The sequence below is a fragment of the Cuculus canorus genome, chromosome 1 (assembly GCF_017976375.1).
Source record: "Cuculus canorus isolate bCucCan1 chromosome 1, bCucCan1.pri, whole genome shotgun sequence".
NCBI lineage: Eukaryota > Metazoa > Chordata > Aves > Cuculiformes > Cuculidae > Cuculus > Cuculus canorus.
The window spans coordinates 97,258,432-97,281,013 of NC_071401.1; the positions used below are offsets into that span (position 1 = coordinate 97,258,432).

Sequence of the window (22,582 nt, forward strand, 5' to 3'; positions counted from 1 at the left end):
ACACCAAACCTGCTTTGGCATACATGCCAGTGCTACTCCACTCTTTGCCACTATGATCACATAAGGTGAAATACATGTATTGATACAGAAAATAAGCTCTAGTTTTCAGAAACACAGCACCTTAATGTAGGTTTACAGGAATTACAGGAACCTAGCCGTTTGTCTCTGCATCTGTAAAAATACTGGGCTCTCTGTTTATAAGCCTGTATTTTGAAAGTTGAGAAATGATGATGCCTGTTGACCTTGTCCAACTCAGCTTAGCTGATTTTGACCCCATCCTAAAACTTCTTAAGTTACCTGACTTTTTTTTGCAGTAACAATTAGTCCTCGCAGGAAGTAGATGAAATGTCCCAGATTCTAAGTTCTAGAAATATAAATGCTAGAAGTCAATATCTAAGTATTCTGCTTTTTATTCAACTTCTTTTGGCTTTTTCTCTTCAAAAGTTCCAGTCTCAGATTTCCCGGGGACAGAATACTGTTTGCTTTCTCAGTCTCCCGTTGTATTGCACCTGTATACTTTTCTGTAAAGTGAACGCATACTTGATTCACAGGATTTGAATCTTTATTAATGATTGGTGTTTGATAAGTTGCAGATTTTATTTTTTTAAATTGAAGGGTTAGGATGAAAAGGCTAAAACTAAAGTTGATATCTTCAACCTTTACGCCAAATATATTATTTGCAATTATGGTAGAATTTTCTGAGCAGTGACAAACTCAGCTGTCCTACTGGGGTTTACTTTTCTTTGCTATGCAGAAAATTGTACTTCCATTTTATACAAATGAATGTTTCCAAAGATCAAAAGGCAAGCCTTGTTAGAGTGACACAAACCAAAAACAGAACTCAGAAAACTCAAACCTTAGTCTTATTTAATTACTACAGTGTTGATTGGTATTACTTAATGTACAGGTTTATCCAGACTGTGTATCGTTCTTTCATTTGAGCAGTAATTGGTGTAGAGTAGAGTATATGCAGTATATAAAGTACCAACACTTAACCCTGAAATTCATATTTACAGAAATGTGAAAATTGGTTGCCTATCAATGTATTTCTGTAAGCTTATCTGGGCAAATGATGCGTTATTGTGATACATAGTAGAAATAACTAATGTACATTGACAAGAATTTTTTTCTAGTTTTATCTTTTGGTGGTGTAAAATTGAGTGACGCTTTACTGATCACAAAAAGTAACCCCATAATTGGAATTCTGGCTTGCTTTTCTCAGAGTCTGTAATGTTTAGGTTCCCAAAGCAAGACTGAGTGGAGAAGTATAAACAAGCTAAGAGTGTTTTTTTTTTTTTCCTGGGTGAAAAGCAGAGTCTATATGGATTATTTTTTAAGGCCATTAAAATTCATGGCTTCACCACAATCCTTGTTGTGCAAATGTTTAAGCTGTTCTGTTGTAAACTTAGCTGTTTCAAGTATGTTTAAGTAAGAGTTATATTGTAAAATTATAACAGGTATATTTTCCTTTTCTTCTTTGTAGTAGTGACCATAAAATACAAAAGTTAGTAGCTGGCTTAACAATTTGAGCTGTATTTTATTTCCTTCCAGTTATTTTTTTTCTTTATCCTGATAGGAACCAGTCACTGCATTTACATCTGAAGCACTATGGTGTGAACTGCGATGACTGGTTGTTACGTCTCATGTGTGGAGGAGTGGAGATAAGGACAATTTATGCAGCTCACAAGCAGGCAAAGGCTTGTCTCATTTCACGACTAAGCTGTGAACGGGCTGGCACCAGATTTAATGTCCGGGGAACAAACGATGATGGTCATGTTGCTAATTTTGTTGAAACGGAGCAGGTATGTTATGCTGCAGTGCACATTGCTTGGCTGATGAACACAAGATAAGCATGTGTGTGGGTATTTTTTTTCTCTAAATAAGCAGATCACAAGTGAAGTCTGTAACCAACAGATATTGGAATAATTCCTTTGCTGCTAAATGAGGAATCTAAGTAGGTTACATAATTTGATGATCTTGGTTTATAGTGTAGCTTAGGGTAAGGGCATACATGAAGTCAGAGTTTCAATAGCTTGAGAAGCTGCTGTCCATCAGCTGAATTGCTGTAGGTGGCTGTGCTGCTTTCAGCCTCCTGAGCGGTAGGTCAGTGTGTACTTCTTTGGCCTGGGCTAATAGTAAAGGAAAAGACCTTAGAAATGAGCAAAAGAGATTTTTGGCAAATATGATAGCTTGTGGTTCAGGAAAGATAAAAGTATTCCTCTGGTTACTTAACACGTCTCCTCTGAAAGGTAGTTTTCAAAGGCACTAATTCTGCTGCATTTCATGGTATATCTCTGCCCTTATTATACAGAACTAACATGAAACTATTTAATCATTCTTTGCTGGCCTTTCTTTGTTCACTTCTTATGATAACCTAGTTACCAAGTATTCACGTGAGTAGGTGTCTTTGCTTGGCTCACTGACTCTTTGCAAAGCCTGGGTGACTTCAGTAGGGTTTCATCCAGGAAGGACTTGTGCTTGTAAACATTCAGTTTCAGGAGTTTAGCCAGAGCACTGTTGTTACAGTTCCTCTGTCCAAGTTTCCTGGCATCACTAGATGACTGTTGTGTATCATTCCACTTAAAGTTTCCTTTCCTGCATACTTAATAGACCACTGTATTTTGGATTCTGATGCACAAAATCTGTACTGGTGTTCTGAAGAGGCTGCATTGTTATTTTCTGTGCATTGATATGCATTTTAACTGTTCCTGTAGAAAAGTTTTGTTGAGTTTCTTAAAACAAGTTACTCTTAGCACAAAAGTCTTTCAGGCCCGAATAATAAAAGCTTGCTGTATTTCCTTAAACGTTGTAAATCATGATTCTGCAAGGAAGCAGGGAGTACTGGAATATCTTTATGAATTATTCAGAGGGGATAGAGAGAAAAGTCTAGGAAATGCAATTAGTATTTTAGCTTGTAGTGTGGAATATGTAATATGTAAATATATTTTATTTATTCTGTGTTTAGCTAAGGCTAAGAAACATAAAACCATGTACTCTCTAATGCCTAGTAATACTATGTTTTTTTTTTTCTTAACAGGTGATATATTTAGATGACTCTGTGTCGTCTTTCATACAAATTCGAGGATCTGTTCCATTATTTTGGGAACAGCCAGGCCTGCAGGTAAGCAGGAGATAGATTTAATTATAAACATAGTTCTTATTCATGTCTTTTTAAACATCTTATAGCAGCATTCAGGCTCCTCTGCACAGCTACGTGTCAGCATGAGATTATCCTTTGGGACCAACTTGGTGCTATTATTTAATTCACCAACCCTGCTACTCTCAAGTCTCTGTTTTGCACGAGATTTGAACGTCTGTTGCTTTTTAGATGTTTTCCCTTTGAAGTTCTAAGTTCTCCTGTTTTCATTTAAATTGGTGTTTTAAAAGAAGTTATCCAAGGGCACCCAAAGAAACTGTTTTCTTCTGAATTATTCTTGAGGATAAGTCTTTTCAAGAAGTCAGTACGGACCAAGAGTTACTGTAATATAATTTCATCTCAGTTTTCTTGAAAGAGAGGTTGTATCAGCTGCTAGTACTGTGATACAGTTTTTACAGGGACGGTTAAAAAAACTTCATGCCATACAGTGACTCTAGGTTCTTCAGACTAGACATATAAGCATTGTACAATAGAACTGCCTTTTATTCAAAACAAGAAGTAATTAGATGATAAGACTAAGTATATTAAATTTAAAAAGTGTTTGTTGGTAAAAAGAGGAATTTAAGTAAATCCTATAAAAAGAATGCACATCATAGCAAGCAGGATAAATTTTGGAGATTTGATTTAGAAACTGAAATTAATTTTTAGGCCACATTTAGAATCAGAAGAGGTCTTTGAAAAACAATTAATCAAATGTGTAAAGACAACATAATTTAATGTAATCTTCATGTCATAGGTGGGATCCCATCGTGTCAGAATGTCAAGGGGTTTTGAAGCGAATGCACCAGCTTTTGACAGGTGAAAGAGTGTCTTAAATTTTTCTTAATGCACTACAAACCTCTTTTAAGTGATGCATCAGAGGGGTAGGGTATGTTGTTCCAATGGAAGGCTTTGTGTATACAAGTATGTGATTCAGCAAAGCAGCAAACTGCCTGGGCAGCTTTTTCAAACTTTTATGGGATTGCAAGTGCCTTTTGAGTGTTTTGTTGAAAAATTTGGAGAAAATTTAAAATGGTGAATTACTTTGTTAAATTGAAAACAAAAAATATAGCAAGTTTATGTTGAGGAATCTGTATTTGTCAGCTGCTGTATAGAAGTAAAATTTATAATTTGATTTTATTCCTGCCATGATACTTCAGCTTCATAGCTTTATGGTTTTAACTATATGTATGTTGTTAAATTGGTGCTATTATCCTAACTAAATGACAGTCAGTGGTTGTCAGCTATTAGTGAGTTATATTGATTTGTTTGGACATGACGTAATAAAAGGCTTACAGCTGTTATTAGAGTACTCAGTACATTTCTGCAGTGTCTCAGTCAGTATTGCAGGTGTTCATGTTAATTTTCTGCATGGCAGAAGATAAGTGTGGACTTTTCCTCTGTTAACAGGCATTTCCAAACTCTTAAAAATTTATATGGCAAGCAAATTATTGTAAATTTACTTGGGGCAAAAGAAGGAGAGCATATGCTCAGCAAAGCTTTTCAGGTGAGTATGACAGTTCTCTCACCGTGCATATCGTTGGAATCTGCCTGTTTGTAAGGAAGCTTTTATATAGCCATTGAAAAATGATACGTATTGCTATACTCTGGAGCAACTACTGCTTGTGGTTAAAATTGTATTTATCATAAAAGCATGGCTTAATATATGTAGTGTGAAATTAATTTTTAAAAGCTCTATTTACAATTAGTATTTTATTGTGTTCAGATTGATTACTTAAAAATTATGATGGCAACATAGACAATGTTGAAGGGTTTTAGTTATTTTCATATTTCACACTTATTTAGTGGCTTATTTAAAAAAATAATATTTTTACACTATAAAATTGGTGAATAAAGAAATGATACTTTGTGGTATTTAATACTGTGATGTTTATTTTAGAAATCTTTCCCTTGGAGTTCCTGGGTATAGACTCCTTAATACTTTTTAAAAAAATCACAAATTTATCAATGTAAACGTAAAAGCTGCTTCATGATTAAATAGAAATATTTGTTCAGAAGGTGTTATAAGTGGCCATTTTTGTGAATTCCCACTAGTTAGGTTAAAAATAACTCTCTCATTGTAGTCTATAAACACTGGCAGTTAGAGAAGTCCCATCTGAAGCCAGAGAACATGTCAACAGCCATCTGTTGTTTCCCTTTCTCTTTTTCCTTTGTATTATAATGATTGAATATCTTAGGCTATTCACTACTATATTTTCTGTGTCCAGCTATCCTGGTAGGTGATGTTTGTGCTCCCAGGTGCGTATCAGTGCCCAATGCAGATCATAGTTTCGCCAACAAAGATTGTGTCAGCACTTCAAGATTTTTCAGGAAATATTAGGGCAAATTTTTACTCCATCCACCCTCCAGAGCAACCTAAATAATTTTTTTCAGTAGTAGTTTATGGAGTGTTTACTCAGTCCCCGTTGCTGGCAGGTGTGTCTGAAATGGTGACTCTTGATGAAAGGGGTTTCCACTAAAATGGCTCTTGGGAATTCAAAGCAATTGACAGTAGACAGGCTGTAGACTGTCTTGTCGATCCCTACTATAGAAAGGAAAAAACTCACTTTGATTGTAACAAGAAAAAGAAAAATCACAGGCAAAATATTAATCAGGTCTGAGTGATTTGTTGAACAATCGTGATGATAAATGGTTTAATTTTACCTAAGAGAAAGCATGTAATAAACGAGATCACTAATAAAACAGCTTTAAAAATATTTGCAGCCTCTGATTTAGCTTATAATAATATAAGTTCAGGTACTGGTATATTTATGCTTTTTTCTTCTATTTTTGCAATGTCAGAGCCATTTGAAAGCATCCGAACATGCAGCTGATATCAAAATGGTGAACTTTGACTATCATCAAATGGTTAAAGGTGGAAAGGCAGAAAAACTACACAGTGTGCTTAAACCTCAAGTCCAGAAATTCTTAGAGTGTGGATTTTTTTACTTTGATGGAAAGGAGGTTAAAAGGTTTGTATGTATAATTTCTGTAAATTTCTTAATATTAAATTATGGTTCTGGGATGCTTTTTACCCCTTAGCGAGAAAAGAAAAAATTGTTACTTCTGTTATTGTGTTTTTATTTTATCCATGATGATGCTTAACAACTGAAATAGACTCACTTATTTTGCTCCATTGAGGTTTTGTTTCATGCTGAATTTTCTCTAAAAATCTTAATGGAAAATATCTCTGAGTCATTGATGAGACATGACTTAATTTCAGGCCTTTGACCTCACCATTTTGGTGAAAATGGGCAATTGTCCTTTTTCTTGGGGGCACTTAACCTGGGATTAAAGGGGAATATTTTTTTTGTCTTCCTGTATAATGTTCATGTTTTACTCAGTGATGGAGCATACCGTTTTCTGTTTGCTGTAAATACTGATGTTCGGTGCATTTTTTTTCTAAATCTGCTTGCACCTGCATCCCTCATTTGAGAGATTCAGCTCTCCACAAAGTATGAATGGGGTGCGTGTTTTCTGCCTGCTTGTACTTGTAATTCTGTCACTGCTTCCCCACCCCTCTTCCTAGAGCAAAGGCTGTGCTTATCTCAACAATAAAAAGGAAGTGGGGCTAGAAATAGGCACCATTCCTGCTCTTTCCCCTTCCACACCCTTCCTGCTTTTAATTAATACCAGAACAAACTGCTGAATGAGATTCTGCATGAGAAAGATAATTGTTGAGTGCAGGGATTGTGCCACGTGCAGTGCAGTTTCATCTTCTAGTGGAGAGGAGGAAAATATTCCAGTGCCACTCTGGGACTGAATCCCCCAGGAGCTGGTTTTAGTGAGCCTGGATCAGATTAGATTTAGGGGGAGAGTGCTTAGGTTCCATCTCCACCTCAAAATGTCACTGACCATTCTCCAAAAAGCTTTAAAGTTGGTGTGATGCTTTGTATTGGGAGAACATCATTTGGTGTTGATGGAGATTCAAATATTGTCACCCATCAAAAAGACTGACAATAGAACAAAAGATGTGGCTTCAGACATCTTGAAGAATTCTGTTAGTAAAAGGTACAGTGATTATTTTTAGAAGTTCATGGAGAATGTCAGTTTTTTTCCTAACACAGCTGGCAAGTTGCTTTGTATGTCAAATCAAGTAAAGAAACAGTAATGAAAAAAATAATGCTGGAGAAAGTTCTTAAAAACTTTCTTCTGTTTATGTTAGGTCTCCAAATAAATGTGATGAAGCGTTGCTGACTTAACTGGACAAAATATGTAGTGGAAATGATGAAAATAAGGAATAAGTGTGGCTCACGGGGAGAGCCATTAGGATTTTGTATTCGTAGCCAGGCAAGAATAATATGAATGTTGCCTAATATGATCCTGAGAGCTTTCTAGCACGAGTTGATGGGCTTCTCTCAAAGAAAGGGAACTGGTTCAAAGTGCCTGAGGGCATCAAGCATCTGTTGAGCTAAGAGGGAGAGGCTTATTTTTCATTTTTATTTGAGGAGGAAAGGGAAAATAAGGAGGGGTTGAAATTTGCTTTAGTTTTATCACAAATTCTTTTTACTTTTAGTTTAGTTAAACAAATCCAAGAACGGTCCTATGGTTGGGTTGGTTTTTTTTTTCATTTTTGTTTAAACAAAGAGTATCATTTATTCCCAAAATTCTTGGGAAGTGTGTTAGTTGGATTGTTTGGAAAGAAAACTTAGTCCTGTTTAACACTTGAACTGAGCAAACAAGAAGAATTGAGAAAAACTTTTTTCAGAAAGACTCATTTTATTTGCAGAAAACAAATTAGGTTTATATAGTGAGTGCCGTTGAAAAATTCACTGCTGTTATTGGAGCTAACCCTCTATTGCTGACACATTTATAAACATACGATGGTAGCCTTGCAGTGACAATACCCTGATTTACTGTTCTGGTTCAGATCTTGATGTCCCTATATCTGTTGATATGTGTGTTAAATGAGTTATTTCAGTTGTTTTCTTTCTGTCTCTCGTTGTCCTTGGCACAGATCTCAAAGCGGTACTGTCAGAACAAACTGCTTGGACTGTCTGGATAGAACAAACAGTGTGCAGGCTTTCTTTGGCTTAGAGGTAAGAAAAACAGTGTCCAGATATGCAACTGCTCCTGATGCTTCTGTAGCAATTAGGCCATAATGAAAGTAGCACTGCCTTCCTGTGAAAGGTCAATTAAAATATTTCAGACATGGCATTTTGTCTTATAGCATGATACTTTTCTTGTTCTGGGGCAAGGAGATCTTAGTAGCTACAGAAGCAGTACTTGTGCAGTAGCTGTAATTAAGCAACAATCACACAGCATTATGTAGAAATGTTTATTCTTTTTTTGGGTGTCAGTTTCTTATGTCTGTTAAGGTTCAGGCTTGCAGTTCTAGAAGAGGTAGTAGTGTTGTAGTCCTTTACAAAAATACTTGCATTCAAAGTTATTTTTTGGATGGAAGTTCTTCAGCATATAGGATTACTGTTCTTAGTATCGTATTTTCACTGCATTTTGTTGTGAATTCTTCATGGGACGATATCATGGTTGAGGCTTTGGCCACACTCAGTTTAAGTAGTTGGAAATTAACTGTGGGATTCAGTCCTGCAGGGTTCTGCTTCAGCATATTGGCTGGCTGTTGAAGCAAAGGTTCTAGCCTGCAGGCTTATGCAGTAGAGCTTGAACACGTGAACCTGATGGGAGTTGATGGAGTGAAATAGTACTTACTGATAGGGCTGAAAAACTAGCTCTGGAAATCTTTTGACAGCTCCACTCATCTTAATGAACTAAGTTTGACTCCTAAAGATAAAATCCTTAGTGTGTTTAGAAAGGAAGAATTTTGAGTGCTGTAACATCAAACTATGTAAAAGGATTATTCTTTTGTTTCCTGATTTTTAATTGAAATGCTTTTGTTTCAGTGTCTGTAGGAGGTGTTACTATGAGAACTGCAAAATCCATTGGGTATAGGAAAAACATCTCTGATTCTGGAATATGTAGTGCTTTGCTGCTGGGTTTACCTAGTGAACGCTGTTGCCAGCTCATTGGTGTTTTAGTCAAATGGGACACTGAACTGCTTACCCTGAAGCAAATACTCTGAAAATTTTTCTCTTAACATTCAACATCAGTGCGTATTGTAGCAGATACTGCACAGTTTGAGAGATTGAATGGCTTTTTTATCCATTGTTTCAACTCTGTATGCACTGTTAGGCGGTCATGCCTTTTAATTACTGAAATTAAGAAAAATAAGCAGATTTTTAGTACCTGCTAATTAAAATAATTCTAGTGAAACTTAGAATTCTTATTCTTCTCTTTAGTTCAATGTGTGTTGAAAAGAGTAGCAGCATATTTTGAAAACCTCACAGCATTGTATTGCATTATATAGTTTGTGTGCCTGTCCATCCTATACTGACTTTGCAATTGGAGAGATACCTGATTACGTTAAAGTCTTTTCTGGGCCTAAATCTGTTTGCTGGAGTTTAACAGTTCATTGTAGATAGAAAAGCAAGCTTGAAGTAAGCAATTAAGTTATCTTGAATGAACTGTGGGAAATGTTGTCTCTTGTATTTTACTGATAATGCAATAGTTTTCTATGGCATAAGAACAAACCTTTATATGCTCTTATTGCATATAGTACTTATATGTCAAACTTAGCTTTGCAGCTCTATTTTTGCCTTTTTTTCCATTCTTATCCTTTTAAAAACTGGATTACATATCTTTTTTTTTCTAGACCAGGTGTGCCAAATTCTTCTTTTATGAAAGCTAAATTATCATTGTAGCTAAAACATGTGAGCTAAAAGTATAAAACTAATTAATAAGAAGGAAAATGGTAAATATTCATGAGCTGCTTACTTAATTTTAGAATTCTGTTTAAATGAGATTATAAAACTTACAAGGTGAACCATCCAATTTCTGGAGCTGCTTTCCTTGGTTTTTTACTTAATTTTGTCTGCAAGTTTCCTTTTGTAATTTTTACTAATTACTGGCCAACCTTCAGTATTTTGCTTTTATGTTGTTCTGTGTTCATCATTTTAGACTACTGCTTGCTGTTGGACACCACAAGGTTTTAAAGGTTTTTAAAAGCTCTTGAAAAAAGCTTTTTAATTTAGTTTTATTTTTGGGTATTTTTTTTCAGTTTTATGTTGTTAGCCACACACACAAGAAACTTACTTGACTTTTTTTAAATAATAATGATTCCATATACCAGGATTTCAAACAAGGTGCAACGTCGTATTCTACATCCATGAGCATAATGCTACATTTAAGTAATGTATTTAAATGTAAAATACATTTATAGGTATACAATTTAAATATATTTAATGTAGCTTGTGCATAATGGAAAATTAATTCAGATATATTGATTATAAGGGTATATCCTGCTTTAGTGGGACAGTTGGACTAAATGATCTCCAGAGGTCCCTGCCAGTCCCTACTGTTCTGTTGTATGTTATGCATGAAAACAGTGAATGACAGAAGCCATTGCTGTTTCACTGATCACAGAGCTCTTTTGCTGCTGCAGTTGACTGTAGAGGTCAACATGTTTGGTATCCTTATTTTTTGGGAAAGAACACGAGTTGCTCTAATTCTAAATTATCTAAGCAGAAAGACTTGAGAACCAAAACCAGTTTATGTAGTAACTGGTGAATTTTTAAAAGAAAATATTTACAGATCAGCTACATAGTTCTTTTCCTGCATTACTACCTATTTTTGAAAGAAAACAAAATGCTGGTGCTGAAGTTGCTGCAGCCTTTCAAACATATCCTGATGTTCAGAATGACACATGTAAACCAAAGATACGTTTTTATGTACATAAGTGCTGAAAAAATTTGATGTCCTTTTTAATAAATACGTTTTGCAAATATCATCTTCAACTGTTGCAGATGCTAACAAAACAACTGGAGGTATTAGGATTAGCTGAGAAGCCTCAGTTGGTTACTCGCTTTCAGGAAGTTTTCCGATCCATGTGGTCTGTGAATGGTGATTCTGTCAGTAAAATTTATGCTGGAACTGGAGCCCTTGAAGGAAAAGCTAAGGTAAAGTACATTCTATTAAAAAGTTTAGCAGTATTCTGTATCAGTTTTAAAAAAACCTGTCATTAATATTTTCTTTTCTAAAATGTTCTTTTGTTGTAATCCTAAAAACACTCTAACTGATAAAAAAAATAAACATAAGAAGGTTGGTTATGTTGATAACCGTATCTTGCTTCAATACATCCTTTCTCAGCCATGCATGCCCATTCCTCCCAGATAACACCATTCTGTAGTAAGGGATGAGGCTCAAAACTTTTATTTCTTTAGATCACAGTTCAGAAAAATGTTTATTCAAATCAACTTTAGTTTCTTTGAATATTTTCATTTTTCTCTCTGTACCTCTGCCTCCTGTTATTTTCCTGTTGTTCTTTAGATCACAGTTCAGAAAAATGTTTATTCAAATCAACTTCAATTTCTTCAATTTCTTTGAATATTTTCATTTTTCTCTCTGTACCTCTGCCTCCTGTTGTTTTGCTTTCGTTCACTGTATCTCCTTTCTTCTAAAATGTGTTTCATCAGACATTATTGTTCATGTGTTTACTAACGGTGTTTAAATTTAACTAGGTGCAGCTGAGTGGTTTTTGTGTGCATGTTCCTCCAGCTGATTCTTTATAGTATTGCAATTACTGGAAAAAACCCCAAATTCTGTTTTGACCTTGCTGTTTTGACATTTGGGAATTGCTTGTATTTTAGTTTAGAGTGAAATTTGGTTAAAGATGTTTAGTTTTATTTTCTTACCAAAATGTCACCCAGGCCATCAAGAAGACTACAGTAAGTATTTTATGGAGTGTCTCCCATTCTCTTGACTTTCTCATTGAACCCTATTTGTTTCTTTTTCTAAATTGATTGGCTACTTAGTTTTTTGTTTTACTTTGTAAAATGCATTTACTGTACCTACACTTCCATTTTTTAGTTTGTAAAACATGGAGTACATTTTCTCTGCTGTCTTTGTAAAAATACAGAATAGTTTATTGTAGTCTGCAGCATCCCTGCCCTGGTACAACTGTTACAAGTATCACATCTCATAAATCAAATACAGTGTCCCTGATTGAAGTCCATCTATTTGAAGAAGATCTTTAATACTTGAAAAGTCGCAGTACTTGCTATTCTTTCAGTGAAACTTGATCAGGTCACTACTGAGTATCTTCTTGAGTACTCTGATAATATTTTTTTTAAATATCTTTTTTAAGTTGCAATTCTTATTTTAATTTCTTAAGTGAAAAGTTTTGATGTTTGAAATGCTTCCATTTCTTGCTCATCAGTTTGATTCTTCAAAGACCAAGAGAACTTAGAAGTAAATAATGTGGAAATTTAGGGTAGGAGAAAAAATATTTTAACCTTAAATGTGTTAAAATACATTTCTATATTGAAAAATAGTCCTGTTAAAAGTATTATAATACTTGTTACATCTAACTCCTTACGTACTCTTTCTTTTGCTTTCTCTGGGTTCCTTTCAATTAATTGCCTGATATGTGAATGGTGAGTGTGTTTTTTTGGATCACGTCATAAGTTGCATCATGTCTGCCAGAAAGGGAGCAGCACCCTATTAAAATCCTGTTGCAATAGTATGCTCCCCAACACCTCATTCACATTGTCTTCCAAAAATCACGGTGCTAATTTACTACTACTTATCCTAGACTAAAGAGTAGTTTCTTTCTTGTTGTCTAGTACAATTCATTATGGGTTGGTTCTGTAGTTTTCTTAAGGTTTTGCCTGTTTTTCTTGTGCATTTTAAGAGACCTTCATGAACAACGCAAGCTGTAAACGTTGAGTATTTTTTATAATAATATAATACCATGCAGCATCCCTGATGGATTACAGTCTGTATTGCGTATAAATGTAATAGCATGTTTTTCCTTACACCTCACAGTCTGTGCTGGTGAAATTTTATCAGTGCTGCATACACAGATTACATTACGGGTTTTTGAATCAAGTATGCAACTGCATGACATTAATTACATTATCCTCCAGAAGTCTGACCCACAGAGAGTATCTGTAGTAGTAGTACATCTCTTAGAGATTCTTGTTTAGTTCGGGTAGTTGGAGACTGTTTTGGAGCACTGTTCAGTCATGCTGCTTGTGTAGTGCGTGCAACGACAGTGTCTTTTTATGTAAGTAGCTATATATTAGTGTATGTGTTCCTTCTGGGATACTGCATGAGACTTGCATGTTATTTTAAAAAGCTAAGGGATCTTAGCTTAAGAATTTGAAGCTGTCTTTTTTTTTACAGGGATATTTCAGAATGTGAATTCTGAACTAATATGCTCATGTGCATATACATACATATTCATGTATCATGACATTTGGACTCAAGTGCTTGCTCGTCTCTCACTATTTGGGGAAAAGCCCAAAATACTGTGTCATGGTCTGAACATGGCACTATACCGATTTAATTTTTGAAGATTAAGGGTTCAAGAAAAGAAAAAAAATCCCTTCCTGCAATATTTTGTTTAATTTAAATTGGAGTAATGTGGTTGTTAGATATGCCTTGAAGGTATTGCTTTGTTGTTTAGCATTTGGAAAAAAGCACACATTGTACAGTAAGCTCATAAGACTTTATTTAAGACTTAAGTTGCCTTAGATTTTAAAATCATTAATGCAGTTTACAAATACGTTACTGAATATTGCCAATGTTTTTGTGAGCAATGTCCAACATAAAATATTTTATACGTGTTCCTCCCTAACAGGCTGGAAAGCTGAAGGATGGTGCTCGTTCTGTGACCAGAACGATTCAAAATAACTTTTTTGATAGCTCCAAGCAGGAGGCCATTGATGTTTTGTTATTGGGAAATACCCTAAATAGTGATTTAGCAGATAAAGCACGGGCTCTCTTAACCACCAGCAGTTTACGCGGTATGTGTCTTTCAGGATTTTAATCTGTCTGATAACTATTTTGGTGTAAGAAAGCTGTATGGAGTCTGTTTTCAAAGCAATATTGGAAAGTATAAATGTTATTTTATATTCTGTTGGCTTGTTAAAGATGCAAGTTACTTCTGCTTTACTAATATTGCCAAACTAACATGCTGCAGTCATTTCTTTACTGTGTATAATTTATTCATATCTGGTAGTATAATAGATAAATATTTGTGGAGCATATTTGTCAGAACTTTACAGTAGGTGCACGTTAGATATGTTTTCTTCAGTTCTTCAAATGCATTTATAGTAAGTGTTAATCATGGCAATTACATGCTGAATTGGGGAAAAAAAAAATCCTGTTTTATTAAAACAAGGTTTTTTTATCTGCTAAGTTTCTTTAATTTGATATGTCATGCCAGTGAAGAAACTCTCGCTGTGTGGTGTTAGACTAGATACAGAGCATTTATTCCTTTCTCAAGCTTAAGAATGCTGCTGTTTATCTTCATTTTTGTTTCTAAGGTAAAGAGGAATAAGAGGGGTTTTGGTAATGGAATAAAATTTAAGATAACAAGAACTGTAAGAAAAGTTCCCAATGAATGATTTTTCCATTCACAAAATGTTGTGAGGCTTTTGTTCTTTTGTTTGGATTTTTTTTTTTTTTTTTGGTGACAAGTCTTTCCTAGGAATGGGTGCCCCACAGGGGCTTGTCAGGCTGTGGTTGAAGTTCCTTTTCAAAATCTGACAGATTTCCATAGGCAGCTCTGCTTAGGCATAGGAGCAGTGTGAGACTTGGAAGGTCTGGTTACAGGCAGCTGGTTCAACTAATCAGAACAAGGCGCTGGACCACAGCATCCTGCATGCCCAAACAGGTGTATCCTACATGGGCCCTGGGACTGCAGTCATGTTCCATCCTTCTGCAGGTCTGATGGGCAGGGAAATAACTGGATGTAGGGCTGTCTTTACACTATTCTCAGGGCATATAAAAGATAGAAGAGCTAATTCTTGGACAAAGGAGGAACTTAAATTTTAATCTTGTTTCCAAGATACTAGGTAAGAATGTCCTAAATGGTGAGTTGTTGACATTTACAGGGATTAATAACATTCTTACTTTTTTTTCTTTTATTGTTTTCCCCTTTCTCTTGGACACTTCTCAACCTAGAATGGGATAAATGTTTTCAAAGCTTCAGAGCAGATCTGTGGTGCAAGGAAAAAAAAAATCTTTTACAATTGTAGTCTTCATCTTGTGGGTATTTATGTATTTCGTATGTGGAACCTGTTTTCCTCTCATTTCTTTACTACAAGGTTTCGTGTTATTGTAACTTTGCTGGCAGCTGAAACCTTCTAAATTGGCCTCACCTCAGAATTAGTAGTCATTTTGGTTTTTTCTCACTTTCCCTGTGAATGCAAGCTGAGGAACATCAATACCTCTTCACTGAACATAATGTCTTTGTGCTGTCTACTAAATGGTGAAATAACTAGAGAGAGATTTCATCTGTAAATCCATTATTAATAAAGCACGAAAAGAGATTTTGTTAATATTGTTGTGGAACTTTTTAGATTTTGCAGCATAAAAGACGTGTTTTAACTGACGCAAATGGTTATGTGTAATAAATTGTATATTACTGCATGTTCTCTCACATATTGCTCGAAAATTTTAAAAACAAATTGCCTATTTGACTAATTTTTTTCTTGTTTCCTTCTTACTGCATCCATAGTTTCAGAGCAATCATTACAATCAGGTATAGTAAATTAAGCCGTAAATATCTGAGCAGCTACTGTTTTTCTCTGGCTTTTTTCTTGTGGCTTTTTTACATAATAGTTGGTTGTGGGTTCACATTTTCCTAGTAGTGTTTGGATCTGGCATTCCTGGGCCCCAAAATCTCTTAATCCAAGACAAGCTCTTTAATACAAGAAAATTGAAAGTATAAGTGGTGAAAAGTGTTGCAGTTGTGCTTGGATGTGAGCTATGAAAAGATGCAACCAATTCTTTGAGTTTAATTATTTTAAATGCTTTATTCTAGCTGTAGAGGAATTTGCTTTTCTGTCTGGTTTGGGAGCTTCTATATTTTTGTTTTGTCTAAATGCTTTGTTTAGGATAAAAGGTAAACTTCTTCTATACAGTTGGTAACTTCATCATCTTTGCCATTAGAAGGTTCTACCTGCTTGTGTTTTTGCATGAGACAGACCGATCTCCTAGCAAAGGTTCATGTACTGAAATGATCTGAAATAACACGCTGACACAGAGCAAAACTTAACAGTGGAAACCACCAAGATACAATTACCACAGCATGTGATGCAAAATGAAAGTATTAAAGCATCTGTTTAGGTAAAATTCGTGATGAAGAAAGGGTCTGAAGAGAGAACTTTTATCGTTAACTCCAAATCTTCTGCTTTGAGACATTGTAGTAGTATCTTGACCAATGTCTGTGATGTTGAGCTTAAAATATGAGAGGTTGGCTTTGTGGGATTGAGCAAAACTGTGAACATGAGTAAGTGACACATAATAATTTTTGGAGATGAGCTAGATAGAGGAAAATGGCATGAAAGATCTCTGTAATTCACGTTCTGAAATCACCTTGTAAGTTAGCAACATAATGCTAACTTTGTTTTCAAAATTTTCTAATTCTTAGTGGAAATTCTCCTTTTTGTTGTAACTTAAGCTATTTACACGAAGCTGCTCCATTTAGGGAGATGATATATAGATATTACGTGTTTTTAAGGGAGAGCTAAAAGTGTTTGTCAGCTGTGCCATGCTTCATCTCTTTGTTCCTAGAAACTATTACTTAAAATATTTTTAATACTTGTATGTTCAGATTTTCATATGTGTTCAGAAAATTTAAATGGCCATTTCTGAGCTGTTGGCTTCATAGGGTTAATTTTGCTGCTTTTGGGAAGTAGTTTCGGTGAAAGCGGATCAGATGTTTAATTTCTGGGTGAAAGGAAAAAGTATGCGCTTAATACCTGGGAAGATGAAAGAAGAGGAGGAGGGAAAGAAACAAGGAAGCTCTTGAATTCAGACAAGTCTCCTATTTTAAGGGAATACTAAAGTTGGGCACAGCATCACCTGAACCTGTGCGCTGAGGTCGTAGCCACTATCCCCAGGGAATGGATATTGACAGAGGGGGATCCTTGGAAGAAAGACCGGAGAAGTTGTTGGTTATTGTTGTTCAGATACACCTGAAGTATTTAAAGCTTTTTTTAATTTATTCTTGGAAAAGCGATTCAACTGTAGTCTCCAGTTTTGAGCTTTAAATATTTTTCCCCTTACATTCATCTCAGCTTTACTTTTCCTAATAGTGTTTCATTGTATCTGCTTAACTCTTAATGAGTACTTAAATAATGAAATCCCAGACAAAGGCAATACACACATGAAAATAACTGTTGGACTGGCATTTTGTCAGTGCTAGAAAGTTTATGGGAATAAACAGTTACATTGTCATTTATGGTGTTAATATCAGCTTACCTTACAGTTCATGAAGAGTCACCTGTCAACTGTTTTTTAACTTCCTGATGTAACATTTCACTGTGGGTTTCACCTGGATACTAACTGCATATATTGAAACATATCTACAGTAATTTGGATGTTGTAATAAAATATTTCAGTCAAATTCAGTTGCTCAGAATCCATCAAGAATTTCAAATTCATATTACCTTTGTAGAACTGATTCCCAAATGTCTGCCTGCCTAGTATGAACAGCAATTGGAGTATTTTTGCAGCAAAATAACAGAAAATATAATTGATTGGATTTTTAATGTTATAGAGTGAGACACAATTTTGTTGAAAAGATAAATAGCTAGAAATATGTACAAAAATAATGTGTGTGAGAGGCTCAGGAGCTCTGAAAACCAGTTGGCTCAGTATTTTGGAAACCATGAAATTTTTTTTCCCCTTTTTTAATTAATGCGACAATGTGAGGAGTTAAGTAGGCATTAATTCAATTTTGCAGCTTTTCTTAAAAGCTGCTTGGTAGCAAATATGAATTATTTGGAGTAACTATTTAAAACAAAGCTGCAAATTGCTAAATTTGCAAGAGAAAAAGAAGGAACTGAAGTGGAGTGAATAAAGTCCAAACTCTGCTTTTAAACTTTCTCAGAATACTACAAAGGCTAATCCATGCAGATCTTCAGCGCTTGTCTGTGATACTGTTTTGGGTTCCTTGGGTTCAGCTAATCCTTTGCATGATTTGGGAACTTCTGTGTATCATGGCTACAATATTTCTTGGATAAGTTTCTCTTCAGTGGTCGTGTGCTTGAGTAGCTTCTGTCCTTGAGACTCAGAGGCTTTTCTGTCATTCGATGGACTTCTTGACCTGACTGTTGCCTATCATGTAGATATATTCAGAAGTAGACTCAGTATTGTATTCTGTTGGCTCCTTGCTTTTTTTCATGACTTCATTTCCCTGCATCATGATAAGGAAAGCATGATCCCAAGCATGATCTGTTTTTAGTACTTCGGGGAGGCATTGGTCTGTTCATTGTCTTTTGTATGTGATTAGACCTTTTATGAATATATGATTTGTTCAGCAGAGCAAGAGCAACACAAACAACAAATAAAATTTATTTTTTTTTCTGTTGTTATCAGTTTGTTTCAATACCATCAAGGCTAGAGATCTCTATTTTTGTTTTAGATGCATAGCCAATATTCTGTAGCAAATGTAAAGGTGTTAAACTTAAAATGAATAACTAAAAAGACCACAACAGCTCACTAATTATCCTGTTTGGGGGATTTGAATAAAAGTATTGTGCCCATTTTGTAAGCATACAATGAAAGGAAGAAATCCAAGAATTTCATCTAATGTTGTCTGTAAGATTCTGTGAGAATCTTATAACCATGAGAGTATTCAAAATAGATAAATCAATATTACTTAGGTACAATGCAAACAATACTGTTTATACCTGATGCAATTTTTATTCCATTGAGGTAAAAGGAAAAAAAAAGGACTGTAGTTTTAAAAAATATTCAGATCTATTCATTTGCATTAGTAAATATATCTCTTAATAACAATATGCAGCTGATCTATGAAGAGACACTTAAAATCTCTGTAACTTTATCTGCCATTGAACAATTTTGTGTTTTGTTTCTCACAGTGCCCTTCACAGATGGGTCATTACTCTCTCTCCCATCTGGCAAATAGAAATAAGGCACAGAAAGGCTGGTGTGACAGAGAAGTTAGCTTAATTGTTTTGAATCCTAGCCTACTTCCCTCAATAAAGCTGGAATTTAGGAATTCAGTTGACTTACAAAATAGGTCAGATTTGTGGCTTGAACAGACATAACACTAATGTGATAAAATAATGTGCTTTACCTATTTTAGTAAATGTAGCGTATAAGTAATTCTTAGTCTTATAGAAATGAACGTAGCTGTAAGGTGTTTTTTTAAATGGAGATCTAATTTCATAAATATAACCTCTGAAAATGAGGTAGACACCTCTGTTGGCTTTTATGGCAAACAAAGGGTTCCATAGAGAATCACAGATAGTGTGAAAGAAGGAGAGATATTTTTAAAACATAGAAATTATCTTTCTTTTATATACTGTTCATATATATATATCACTTTGAACTGTATTTTACTACTGTCTTTCGTTCAGTCAGTATCCTACACAGACAACTCTGCAAAGGTACTTTTCTCTTGTGAAAAGCTGTATCCATCTTGCTTTCACAGTTAAACTTTCTGTATGGCTGTGCATGGATTTGTTGCCATTATTTTAAAGGAAAGATCTCATTGCCCAGCTTTCTAAAGAAACATTCTGTATAAAAATGTCTTTTCAAATGTTTTTGCAGCATCTGTAAAAGTGCTAAAGAGTATGTGTGAAAACTTTTACAAGTATGCAAAACCGAAAAAAGTTAGAGTCTGCGTTGGGACATGGAATGTCAACGGGGGGAAACAGTTTAGAAGTATTGCCTTTAGAAATCAGACCCTCACTGACTGGCTTCTAGATGCACCAAAGTTAGCTGGCATTCATGAATTCCAAGGTAGGATGTGTATTCTGTTAATTTTTTCTTGAAAACTCTGATTTTGATAATTAAATCGCAAAAGTTAAAATACATATATGATGTTTTGGTCCTTAAGTTAACAACAAATAGCTTTTTTAATATTTAAATGCAGATCGAAAAAGCAAGCCTGTAGACATATTTGCTATTGGATTTGAAGAAATGGTGGAGCTAAATGCAGGAAACATTGTGAATGCCAGGTAGGTGATACAATCTATGAAAACTAGTTTAGTTGATCATCACTTTTTTTTTTTTCAGTAAAATGTTATTTAATTTTATTCTTCTCCTGTATTGTAAGGGTTGGGATTAGTCTGGATAGTTTTTTGACTGTATTCCAGTTTTCTCTGCCAGTTTTCTGTGCAAAGATGACATATTTCATCTTAGCTTTCCGCAGCAAAGCTGTGATCACTTAAAACACCTATCTTTTAATCTTAAGGATCCAAACAGTTTTGGATGTATCTTCAGCAGTCCCTCTCCTTCTTCCTGCACTTAACACTTTGAAAGAATTTACCTCCAATGCTCGCAGTATTCCACAGTCTCTGTGCCTTCCTACTGCTGGGAGCAGCGAGTCCTGTGGAATTCCTTCAAAAAACTTGTGTTGGTGGTATGCCTTTATATAGGGTCTAGCATCAGATTTTGATCTGTATAAAGCAAGTACTTCCTTCCATACCATCAATTTTTGTTGTCTTTAGGAGGATAAGTAAACATTGATCATAACTCTCTCTTATTTGTAGTTTGCTTTTACCTGTATCATTCCATGTTTTACATAGACATATTATCACTGAGTTTGGGTTTTTCACCACTAGTAGAGTGGGATGTGAAAATATATTCTTTCCAGTGGTGGGTGATGCCTGCAATGAAGTCTTTATATATAGTCCTAGGATCGTATTCACTTTGTCCATTGTTTTGTCTGTCCATTTTGCATCTTCTGGTGTTTAGCAACCTTTAACTCTTTGGAAAAAGCATGTAAAGCCTATTGGGTCTAGCACAACCCTCTGTGGGGAGCCCCTAAGCCTCCCCACAGAGAGTTGTCCACCACGGAGAGTTGTCTGTTTCAGAGCCTGTTATGCTGTTAGCCTTTGCACAGGCTTTTGTCTTGAGGACAAAGTGGCAGTTTGTCATCCCTTAGTTTCAGGCTGTGTCTAGGTAATATTGCTTCCTGCTCTGATATTTTTCATTTATATCTAATACAGGCTCTGAAAACCATAGTCTAGGCTAGGAAGTAACTCCCTAGAAAAATTCTTAGGGTTTACTTCTCTAATCTAGCCTCAGAAATACATGAAATATAGCCCTGGCTTCTTATATTGTCTATGTTGTTGCGAAAAGTGAGGCAGCATTTTATGAGGTTAATATGAAATGATGAAGTCTGTGCTAGGAGGCATTTGAGCACCATTCACAACTTGGCTTTGGTTTACTACCCTGAGATTCAGTTAAGGTTACTGTGTGAAGTTTATTCAACTAGATCAACAGTGTAGAGACCTACTTTATTTTATCTATTTTAAAACTGGCATTTTTAATCTCACTGCTAGCACAACCAATCAGAAGCTCTGGGCTGCTGAACTGCAGAAGACTATATCAAGAGATAACAAGTATGTGCTGCTGGCTTCTGAACAGTTGGTGGGTGTCTGCCTTTTTGTGTTCATCAGGCCCCAGCATGCTCCTTTTATCAGGTCAGTGAACACACAGCTGTGCCCTAGTTGGGTCACTTTCAGTGTGTTTTGTATTGCAAGCTAACATACAAGTGTACTGAGAAGCATATGGGGCTTTAGAAGAGCTGTTCCATCTTCTGGGGAGCTGGTTGCTTACATTTTTGTATTAGTTTTTAAATGGCTTATCAGTTGTCAGGAAAACCTGAAAAGCTGAACTGTTATTTTGTTAGCGGCTCAATAGCTGTTGGCATGTTTTAAAAACAGCCCAGTGGCCTTACTGTTGAAAGAACAATGTGAAAATATTCTCTTACCAACATAATGTTATACTTGGACATGGTTGAATCTGTTAATTTCTGTACCATTGTATTTGAAGGTTTAATAGTTGTTTTACTCTTCTAGGGATGTTGCTGTTGATACTGTAAAGACTGGCATGGGAGGAGCCACTGGTAATAAAGGCGCAGTAGCAATTCGGATGTTGTTTCATACATCCAGTCTTTGCTTTGTCTGCAGTCATTTTGCTGCAGGGCAATCACAAGTTAAAGAGAGAAATGAAGACTTCGTAGAAATAGCTCGCAAGCTCAGTTTTCCAATGGTAAGCATCTGTGTTCAAATTCTGTAATGAATGAGAAGTTAAACCCTCTGAGCACTATCTATTTTGTTATCCAAAAGTTTTATTTATTTTTTTCCCCTCCACAGATTCCTGTGGAAATCAAATTTCCTTGGATTAGAGGTCTTGGAGATAATTAAACTCCCACAGTTTCTACTAAAATAAATGACTGCAGAGGGACTAGCTCTTTCCAGTGCAGTGACTGAAGGAGATGAAGCATGAAGTCACTTGCATTAGATATCAAGTATTTCGTGTAGGGAAGAGACCTTGTAGATTCCTGACATGTAGTAAACTTTTTTTAGGCACCAGTGTTGATGAACTATAAGAAAAAAAAATCCGTGGGAAACTATTTTCAGTACAAAGAATGATTTTTGC

General features: G+C 35.4%; 1 protein-coding gene across 11 annotated transcripts in view; it reads left to right on the top strand.

The window, feature by feature from the left end:
- SYNJ1 (synaptojanin 1) overlaps positions 1–22,582 on the top strand; it is a 61,384-nt gene that overhangs the window by 13,606 nt on the left and 25,196 nt on the right. For 7 of the 11 annotated variants that reach the window (XM_054057811.1, XM_054057802.1, XM_054057820.1 and 4 more), the window contains exons 4-16: positions 1,577–1,802; positions 3,038–3,121; positions 3,894–3,955; positions 4,547–4,643; positions 5,939–6,108; positions 8,094–8,175; positions 10,954–11,106; positions 13,791–13,956; positions 15,675–15,698; positions 19,742–19,933; positions 20,067–20,151; positions 21,481–21,621; positions 22,000–22,192. In XM_054057811.1, coding sequence (XP_053913786.1) covers positions 1,577–1,802; positions 3,038–3,121; positions 3,894–3,955; positions 4,547–4,643; positions 5,939–6,108; positions 8,094–8,175; positions 10,954–11,106; positions 13,791–13,956; positions 15,675–15,698; positions 19,742–19,933; positions 20,067–20,151; positions 21,481–21,621; positions 22,000–22,192 — 1,675 coding nt within the window. The remainder of the gene's footprint in view (positions 1–1,576; positions 1,803–3,037; positions 3,122–3,893; positions 3,956–4,546; positions 4,644–5,938; positions 6,109–8,093; positions 8,176–10,953; positions 11,107–13,790; positions 13,957–15,674; positions 15,699–19,741; positions 19,934–20,066; positions 20,152–21,480; positions 21,622–21,999; positions 22,193–22,582) is intronic. The other 4 variants (XM_054057838.1, XM_054057827.1, XM_054057848.1 and 1 more) reach the window with 2 other exon arrangements.